General features: G+C 35.7%; 3 protein-coding genes across 3 annotated transcripts; 2 read left to right on the forward strand and 1 right to left on the reverse strand.

Annotated features, from left to right (window-relative positions):
* The first annotated feature begins 320 nt into the window (after window positions 1–320).
* Window positions 321–1,817, forward strand: LOC143465607 (m7GpppX diphosphatase-like). The gene has a single exon (XM_076963991.1). It carries the CDS (start codon window positions 338–340, stop codon window positions 1,385–1,387), a length of 1,050 nt encoding a protein of 349 aa, XP_076820106.1. The 5' UTR covers window positions 321–337; the 3' UTR covers window positions 1,388–1,817.
* On the forward strand, window positions 1,754–4,604 carry LOC143465606 (endoplasmic reticulum junction formation protein lunapark-B-like). Its single transcript, XM_076963990.1, has 11 exons — window positions 1,754–1,929; window positions 2,068–2,163; window positions 2,250–2,383; window positions 2,601–2,659; window positions 2,754–2,794; window positions 2,902–3,043; window positions 3,225–3,377; window positions 3,516–3,624; window positions 3,743–3,813; window positions 3,995–4,183; window positions 4,275–4,604. Exons 1-11 carry the CDS (start codon window positions 1,903–1,905, stop codon window positions 4,424–4,426), a joined length of 1,173 nt encoding a protein of 390 aa, XP_076820105.1. The 5' UTR covers window positions 1,754–1,902; the 3' UTR covers window positions 4,427–4,604.
* A 2,354-nt stretch (window positions 4,605–6,958) lies between these two features.
* On the reverse strand, window positions 6,959–10,045 carry LOC143465608 (large ribosomal subunit protein eL19-like). Its single transcript, XM_076963992.1, has 6 exons — window positions 9,995–10,045; window positions 9,618–9,724; window positions 7,894–8,016; window positions 7,589–7,709; window positions 7,372–7,482; window positions 6,959–7,129 (listed from the first exon to the last, which is right to left on the reverse strand). Exons 1-6 carry the CDS (start codon window positions 9,997–9,999, stop codon window positions 7,000–7,002), a joined length of 597 nt encoding a protein of 198 aa, XP_076820107.1. The 5' UTR covers window positions 10,000–10,045; the 3' UTR covers window positions 6,959–6,999.
* Between the last annotated feature and the right edge of the window lie 75 nt (window positions 10,046–10,120).

Genomic DNA, 10,120 nt, shown 5'->3' on the forward strand with positions numbered 1-10,120 from the left:
TATTGGACAAAAACAAACGGAATTCAACCACTTGACGTTGTCTATAAGCTAGACCTACTTCAGAGAATTTATCCTAAAACATAAGCATTTTTTCTGTTGAATATTTTGGTATAAACCACCAAAAATCGCTTGAAACGATTAAATTGGTACACACAGTTGGTCCTTTTTGTATGATAGGTCTACTAGTTCCGTTGATTGAAATTGAAAAAACATTGTTTTAAACTAATTTGGTATATACTATACATAGTACAAGTTGCAGTGCTGTCCCAATCTGTTCGTAGGTTATGGTTAACCTAATGTTTTATTGTTAGACTAACATCTTCTAACTTCATGATATATGTTATGTTTTAGCAAAGCTGTAGTTATTGTGCATTATATGTCTGTACTAATTTCCAATATGTCAGAAGAGCAAACGGGAGTTACCAAAAAGAGCTTTGGAGACAACAACGGCCACAGTACGAAAAGACTGAAGTTATCAGAAAATGCAAGAGCTAGTTTTGAAGGAGCCTATGACGTTAGCGTACTTAATGAGAAGAGAACCCAGAAAGCTGTCTTTCTTCAAGGGAAGTTCCCAGAGAATCCAGAAGCTGATGCTGTTATTATTTTGGAGCAGAAACCCTTTGACGTTTCTCCAAAAGCATTGTCTGGTTTGCTTTCAGTTGAAACTGAACTATCGGTAGACATGAATAACGACATTTATTCAACTTATAATGCCATTCCAGCAAGAGGTATTTGCGGTTTGAAAGCGACTTTGATTTATCCTGCTTCTAAAAAACACATCAATAAATACAGGAAACAAGACATATTTGCTATTACGGAGACTGGAGAGGACTACCAGAAAATTACCTTGCCATACCTAGAAAAACAATTTTCTAACAATGTTTTTAATATACAGTGGGTTTACAATATACTGGATCATAAGCAGGAAAGCGAAAGAATTATATTCGAAGATAGTGATCCTGAAGTTGGATTTGTGCTTTTACCTGATATGAAGTGGGATGGTAAGGATGCGAAATCATTGTATGTGATAGCAATTCCTCACAAGCGAGGCATAAAATCGGTTCGTGAATTGACGGGCAAACATCTTCCACTGCTTGAAAATATAGAGTTGAAAGCCTTAGGTGCCATTAAACAAAAATTTGGCCTGGATAGAGAATCGCTAAGACTATACTTTCACTATCAACCATCATATTATCATTTACATGTTCACATAACTCATATTGAATTGGATATACCTGGAACTAGCGTTCTGCGTGCTCATCTACTGTATGATGTCATTGAAAATATAAAATTGAAAAGTGATTATTACCAACAAAAATCTTTTTCATTTACCCTTGTGCAGAATGATCCTTTGCTAGAAGAATTGCGTACTAATAGAAGCACTTGATGCCTGTCTATAGGCGTATGCCGACTCCATTTGGAGTCCAATATGATTACAGTGGTATATCTACATAGATATGTAATCTAATATTTGTTATAGAAGATTTTCGAAACATTTCCAAAAATGCGTTATTTTTTTGTGAGTTTAGGCAGTTTGTTAGGATATAGCAGTGTAAGTATTTATATATGCATGTAATTATACATACCTTTTCCAAGATCTGTAAAAAAGACCCTATGAAGTGAATCCTTGATTTATAAGAAACATTTCAAAACGTTTATAAGAAACATTTCCGCAATGCTCATTTTTTATATTGGTTTGTAGAACTTTATATTATCAAAGCCTACTGCTTGCTTCTTGTCATGAAATTTTATAGTTTAGGTAGAACGAACAAAATTTTAACCATTTTACCCACACAAACAAACAATTTCTGTTTAGAGCATGTGAGATTTCTATGTTTGAAGTAATTATTTTGTAGCATGATTTGTACCTAACATATCTAAGAAAGCCTGAAGCAAAGTGAAATGGGTACTTTACTGTCACGTTGGAAGGTACGTTTGTTTTTGGGCCTAAATTGTATTTTAGACTGTCATAAATCTTCTGGTATAATTATATACAAACTTTAATTTTGCAGATAGATAAGATTTTGCGAACTGTCAGACATTAAGTTGTGTTTACATTTGTTTTAGAAATCCAAGACAACAGTTGAAACATTGGAGGATATCGACAAGGATATTCATAGATTAGAGAAGTTTCGTAAATCAAATCAAGCATTACGAAGTCGGGTTAGGTTTAACTTTCAATAAACATGTTTAATATTTATCGAACTGTTAGGTATTACAAATCTTTCATTGTTTTTTTTGTGTTACAGGTTATTGGCAATTTTATTTTGTATTCAGTGATTATATACATTTTTGGATGTGCCGCCTTATATTTATTTTTCTCACCAACTTCTTGGGTGGAACAGTGTTTGCAAATTCTTCCTACTTTATGTTTTCCAATACTGTAAGTGCATTAGTGTTAGTTAATTTAGTTAGATTAAGTGGCATGTAAATATATCACACAAAAATGGTAAACCTCACGAAAATTATTTTGAAGTGTATGAAGTGTTCGCATTATGAAGTGCTGCTAAGGTTTGTGTGCATTAGTATATCTAGAAATTATGCACAGTGTCTATGCTGCAAGTTTTTCCACTGTATGATATATAAATATCTTTTTACAGAATTTATCTTTTAAAGCGTTTCTTGCATTGGTGGTTTGTGAGAAAAATATCTCGAAATGGTAAGTGTTTTCAATGAAGCACATTTGCAAGTTTCCCGCTTAGTATTTCATGCCGTTACTTGAAACAAACTAATGATTATCAAAATTCATATAGAGCTGGAGCTGCAAGATCTAAAAGATCGACGAAAAGAGATTGTGAGTTTATATGTGAACATTTTTTTTCAAAGAGAGATTTTTCATTTTACATTTGTACTCTTTGACACCACAATTTGTGATTTAAAGTGTAATTTTTTCTGCTGTAGTTGGAAAATGTGATGGAAACTGAAACGTACAAAAAAGCGAAAGAGATTCTAGAAAAGTTTGATCCCGAGACTAAAAAGAAATTGGAAGAGGAGCGGCAGCGGCGAGAAAATCCTTCAGGCCCACCCCAGACGCCTGGAACTGGTAAATAATGAATGGTATTGGATAATTTATTGATTTTGTCTGGGCAAGACACTTAGACCAGGACTAAAGTTGCACTGTACTATAATTACAACTGAAGACTAACAGTGTCGCTCCGTAGTGTTTTGGTCACAGGCTTGAGACTTTGTTGTTTTGCTTTTCCAGTTAAATCATATTTTACCAGAGTTAAGAAGGAGAAATTTACCACCTACCTCACCCCAAGGAAATCTTGCCAGACAGCAACCAGCACCATCTGGTACTCCTGTTGGTAGGGGTATGGTTGGCACTGGCAGCCCAATGACGACTCCTAATTATCCTTTGAATGGCACTGGCAGAGGTTGGGTTTATGGTAGTTTCAATTTAGTTTGTGGTATGCGCTTTATGTGCATAAATAGAAGAAAAATTGAGTATGGTTGCATTTTTCACTGATAGCACAATAAGTGATGGATTGTGATACAACGATATGATACTTTAGGTCAACTCGTGCCGGTCCCCCCTCCCCTGCCAAGACCATTGATACAGCCCAATCGATCAACACTGGAAAAAATTGTGGAATATTTTGTTGGTGATGGCCCAAATAACAGGTATGGCTACTACCGAATGTTGGCATCAATAGTGTGACAGTTTTGCGTTGTTCCATGCAGATACATTCATAGATGATCAATGTCATTGTTCAATGGTATTATATTTAATCGTTTGCAGATACGCTTTAATTTGCAAGAACTGTTACTCCCACAACGGAATGGCATTACGTGAAGAATTTGAATATACTGGTATATACTATACTTTTTGCATATTTTATTACTACTGCAATCAGAGGTTTTAAAAATCTAACTACAGTTTATGTAAAAAGTGTTAATGAGTTTTTTGGATGAAATTTTCTTCAGAATTACCTATGAATTCTAAGTGGCTTATGTTATAAGTGCTGGTATTCATGTCAAATTATACTTTTAGACTTTAGGTGCGCCTACTGCAGATTCTTCAATCTCGCACGTAAGCAACGACCAAATGCGCCAAAGCTTCCAATGCGAGTTCAGTCGCCCATGGTAATGTGCATTGGTGACGTTGTGAAACCAATGGACCAAGACGGTGGGAATGACAGCACTGCCACTCCATCTACCGCATCGAAAGCTTCTGATAGTGGTACGTAATTTTAGTTTATTCATTTAGTCAGTCGTGTAGATGATGTTTGTGTCAATGTGTATCGAAATAAATCGTTTGGGTTGCGTTAAAGAACATGAAGAAATGGATATGAAGAGCAGCATCCAGCCCAAGAATCTTTTTGGCTCGGTAGATGACGCTCTAGTAGAGCAAAACCAAGAAACGGAAGAAGTGGATTCAAAAGAAGCCGATTCAAATAGCACTGCGACTGCCTCGCCAAACTAATGTTTTCATATGCTTCTGTCATATATTCTTGCCTAATTTACTTTCTCTTGATTACTCGTTACTTGTTTTGCTCAAGTCGTTTTTGTTGCTTGAAAGGTTCCAGAATTTCGCATGGTGGTCCTCTATCAATCATTGTGATATTACAGCCCTTGTAGGGGTTACTCTACTACATTGTAAAGCTGTGGTTCCATACTGTGATATTTAGGTTTGCGAATTGTTTTACTTGAACTGAGAACTCGAGTAACCTACGCTGTCCGCTCGTTGTATGTAGGAAAGGTTGCAATCAGTACTAACCATATGCTTTTCGATGATTTTGCTTAAGAACATGGTTATTCAGTGGCACTAAATTTCGTCTTTGGTTTTACAAAATTTCCTTTTACTTCTACATCAGACGAGGAGTTTTAAAGCTGTTGTTGTTAGTTCTAGCTCGCACATTTGATTTAAAATAATGATAAAGGAACTTGTACAAACTGCCTCGATAACCAGGGTTCAAGCGGTTAGCAATCAACGACAAGAAGCTTAGTTTTGTGACGACATGTCCGTTTCGGAAACTAATTTATTCCCAGTTAAAATTTTATATGTAAGTATATTTTTAAAGCTTTGAAACGGCGTCTATGGGTTTGTCAATGGCAGGAAAAGCTCGTTTTTGCAATGGGAGCGTAAGCACGTAAATCAATAATAAAATTTCATCAACATGCTGCCCAACTTGATTGCTATCGTTAAAAATAACACTGGTCTACAAAAAAAAATTTTTTTTATGCTTTTTACAAAAAGAGGACTTATTCTGGTTAATTTTGGGGTGCTGATTCCAAAAATAACCTCAAATTTTTTCTATCACGTCAATTTTTTTCAAAAAATGCAATTCAATATTTTGATGGTAAAAGGAAATAATTACTATATAGCATAGAGCTTTACACAAGCCTGCATCAATTTTGTAGAAGTACAGTAGATCTAAACGATGTTTTAAGGTAACTTCTGGGCGCTGATTCCAAAAACGCTGTTAAGTTTTTGTCCATCACCTTGCGTTTAGCTACAATCTCACGATCTTTGATCAGCTAATTTTTATTTTGCATAGTTACCATGGGCGTCCGTACAAATACAAATAGATCAAGTAGATACAGTGGAATTCGCCTATATCGACTTCGGCAATCTTCTTTTTACTCCAAGACGTAATTCCGCTTACCATTTAACAATTTTACCGCACTTATGAGAGAGAGGGTCATGCGCAGCTGGGAGAAATATTTTGCAGAAGAAAAAAAAATAAAACTGACGCGTTGCAAGATGCTTAATAACTAAATGCAAATATTTTGAGCACAACTGGCTAATATGTGGTGACTTGAAAGTTTTGGGTATGCTACTTGGCCAACAAGGTGGCTACACTAAGTATCCATGCTTTTTATGTCTATGGGATAGTAGAGCTAAAATGGAACATTGGGAACAAGACCAATGGCCTGAGAGAAAAGAATTTACTCCTGGAGGAAAAAACATCCTTAACCAAGCATTAGTAGATCCAAGCAAAGTATTACTACCACCTCTTCACATTAAGCTGGGGCTAATGAAGCAATATGTGAAAAGCCTGGATAAACATGGGGCATGTTTTGGGTATATTTGCCAAAAATTTCCTGCCTTGAGCAATGAAAAGTTGAAAGCAGGAATATTTGATGGGCCAAAAATAAGACAGCTAATGAAAGACAAGAAATTTATCAAAACCATGAATCAAGATGAAAAAGAAGGTTGGGTGGCTTTTAGCCAGGTTGTGAGCAACTTTCTGGGTAATACTAATACCAAATCACCTGATTACAAAGAACTTGTCAACCGCTGGCTTTACTCGTTTCAAAAACTTGGCTGCAACATGAGTGTAAAAGTGCACTTTCTGCATAGTCATTTGGACTACTTTCCAGAAAATTTAGGATCTACCAGTGAAGAACAAGGTGAACGTTTCCACCAAGATATCAAAATCATGGAAAAAAGATATCAAGGTCGGTGGAATGTTAGTATGATGGCTGATTACTGTTGGTGTCTTATGAGAGATGAGGAAACATATAAACCTTCTCGAAAGTCAAAAAAGAGAAAGCTTCTTCCATAAAATAATATTAATTTCAGTGTTGTGAGTTGTGACCTTTATGCGGATATGTGCTGTTATTAATTTTTTTTGCTTTTTACGCCGAGGCATATTTACATATTGTGAATAATGGTATTTATTTGCTCTTACTGTCAAAATATTGAATTGCGTTTTGTGAAAAAAATTGACGTGATAGAAAAATTCTGATGTTATTTTTGGAATCAGCGCCGCCAAATTAACCAAAAACACCTGTTACTTGTAACTCAGCAAAATTGATGCAGACTTGTGTAATCAGTGGGCGTGTTTGTTCAACCAATTCTTCCATTTTGGTTGGTTGGTCAGCCTATCCCCAGTTTTTACTTCTTTGCGCTAAGTTTACTTGACTTGCGGTTACAGTTAGAAACGTTACTGTGTTAGCTGTGAAAAGTGATCTGGATAATCATAAAACTAGTGTGAAAATGCATAACTCGCATGATGCATGACTTTTATTCTGTCACAAAATCTGGGATATTTATTCCTTCTTGGTTGCTTCGTCTTCCTTAGCGAGGGCAGAGAGCATCTCTTTCTTCTTCAGCGCAATTCTTTCCTCACGTCTTCGTCGAACTTCCTTGTTCTTCAAACGACGTGCTGTGGCCTGGTCACTATTGGATGAAATACAAGCGAAGAGTAGTAATTCAATTCCACAAAGCTATCTGTATAACAGTTTGCTTAACGAGTATAGACAGATTTACCATATCACATAATAAATCAACGTAATACAAAATATACACCATTGTTTTAATTTTAATTTAGTGTTAGATTGCACCACTGGGATATTTTCTCTAATTCCATCCTTGAAACGCGAATATGGTAAGTCTTTAGCTATATCTGATATGAAGTTTACCTGAACATCTTGGCTCTGGACAATTTCGCCTTCTGTTTGTGGATATGCTCCATAAGATTTCTTTTGTTCTTAAAACCGTTACCCTTTGCTTTAAGATATAACTGGTGGTACCTAATAGAAAATAAAACATGTATTAAGGGCTACGCTGGTAACCTTGTACTAAAACAAAGCCCAAAAATTAAAGAAGCCAAAATCTGCTACATTCAATCGTACTAACATGTGTTTGTCAATTTTCTTAGCTTCTCTATATTTTCGAAGCAATCTCCGCAAAACTCGCATGCGTCGGATCCAAACAACCTTTTCTGGCATACGAGCGTTGGCTGTACCTTTCCTTTTACCTGCACGAAGATGTTTCATAATTATATAAGCAATGGAAATGTCGAAGTTTTAGACAATTTTAGGAAATAGTACTTCATTTGAAAACAAGCACTGAGACGAACTAGAGATCACATTCAGCATATTCAATTGATAGTTTGATCAAGGATAATTTAGCCAAAAACAAATTTGGAACCGGCAGCTTACCTCTCCCAGTATGGCGGCCCTTCCTTCGAGCGATGGTATTTTTGCGGACACGTGCTCTGGAATGAACTGCAACAGGCTTGCGGATGATCAAACCATCCTTAATAAGCTTACGCACATTTTGCCCTGTAGTAACATGCAACAGCTGATTAAAAATGTAATAATACACATATTTATACACATAATAAATGCAAGTTACACCATGCAATTGGCTCATTTCAGCTGAATTGGAAAACATTTAGTGCTTGGTATCTCATTTAGCCCATTCCCAACGGATTTATTCACGGACTGCAGACTACCACTGGGTTATGCTAGGACATATTGAAGTAAAAATTTGGAATTTTTATAACTTATACGCATGTATATGTTGATTGTAGCCTATGCCTACAAACACGCTTGTCATAGCCTATGGGTTGACTGCATACAACTTCGAATGACATAAAGTGATAATGGAGGTGGCCAGGATAAAGTCTCTGCTGAGCAGTTCTACTCTTCATAGCAAAACAAGAAAAACTAACTTCAGCATTTTCGAACTAATTTTGAATAATGACCATGGTACGCAATTCTTTTTTTCTACTTGCAAACTAAGGACATGAAATTTTTTATGTGAGTGCAGATTTTCACAGAAAACATGACAATAACAGCTACTGAATGTGCAGATGCAGTCCACTTTTATAAATTATATAAGTTATTACATGTTATTGCATATATAAGTTATTGCCATGTTTCAATATGTTAAGCGAGCATGTTCTCAAATCTATTTATCTGGATTTAAAATAAATTTCATACGTCTTCTTACTTGTCATCGCTGCATTTCTTTTGTTAATGTTTCGAAAGGTTGGCAAATAATTCTTAATTTAAAACATTAAATGATATAAATAGATCAAAGCAATAAGATGTGATGACAATGGCAAAATAACAGACTAGAACAAAACATGAAGGAGAGACAACACAAGGAATCACTAAAGTTAGTGGTAACCTAAAATAAACCAACTGTGTGGCAAACATGACTTAAAGTGTACGGTGAACCACTTGAAGTCCAAACTGGAAAGTATGACACTATCTAACAAAAAATCATGTGTTACTATATGCATTAAACCATTAGTTTTTCTTATTGCAGCTTGGCAATTTAACAACCAGAGGGTACATTGGGGAGTCCTGCGTGTGAACCACATTTTCGATTATGAGCATGACAACATGCGAAAAAAGCTTGACCTCTGAATAACTGAGATTTCAGTGCAAGCCCTGTATGGAAAGCTTGCCATCTAGCACAGGGAGATTTACGCAGAAAATATTACAGTGTATGTTTTACGGCACGCCAATATTTAAACTCTAATTATTTTATACCGCAACTATTTTTTATTTAATAAATGGAGCCGATTCAAACTACTGCTGCTGTCAAGAGCAAATTCATTGCGCTTGTAATCTTTGTATGGTTGTTTCTTGTGACACCACACCAGAAAGGCCAAAGCCAGTTTTCACACCAGTGGCGTAAAAGTATTTGCTCCTTCGCCAAGTTAGAGATCACAAAAACTTTCCATACAGGCATAACGCTAAAATTTGTGTCTTTGCATGTACAATTTCTTATCAAAAACTGCCTTACTTTCCAGTCGAAAGTTTTACAAGTTGTCTATACAATGTGTTACAATAGTAACCTTTTTTGCTAGACAATTAAATTTGAGACTACCAAATTACGTAAATTATTGCTAAACACCAAACATCCATACTTGAATTGGCATTGGAGATCATGGAAGTTTCATTTGGATCCAACCATATCTTGTTTTTGCCGCATTTCATAACAGTAGCGGCCAGCCGCTTTTGCAGTCGTAAAGTGCTGTAAGATAACAACTGTTAGTTGTAAAAATTAACACAAGCTATTAAAACGCTTCAACTAAAGCATACTAAAGCTAAACCAGGTTACGAGAAAACATGAAAGCGGTTAGAAACAAGTACGAGTAAGGATTTTCGGCCTGATTTTCATTGACTTACTTTTGAAATGTAATTTGTTAGTCATATGTTAACTTTTTTTGAAAATTTGAGCATTACATAGCACTAAAATTTAAGTTAAAAAGACAAAACTGAAACAATACATGGAGAAAATTACCTCATGACTGCTAACCATCCAGTACAACAACTAAAGAGACCCGGATGTCGGCAGCTAAAGCCAATGTACTTTATCTACACATTGGTTCGAGATTAATGTGAAAAACGTTAAAATTTGTCATGTTTG

Source organism: Clavelina lepadiformis, chromosome 7, assembly GCF_947623445.1.
Source record: "Clavelina lepadiformis chromosome 7, kaClaLepa1.1, whole genome shotgun sequence".
NCBI classification, from domain to species: Eukaryota; Metazoa; Chordata; class Ascidiacea; order Aplousobranchia; family Clavelinidae; genus Clavelina; species Clavelina lepadiformis.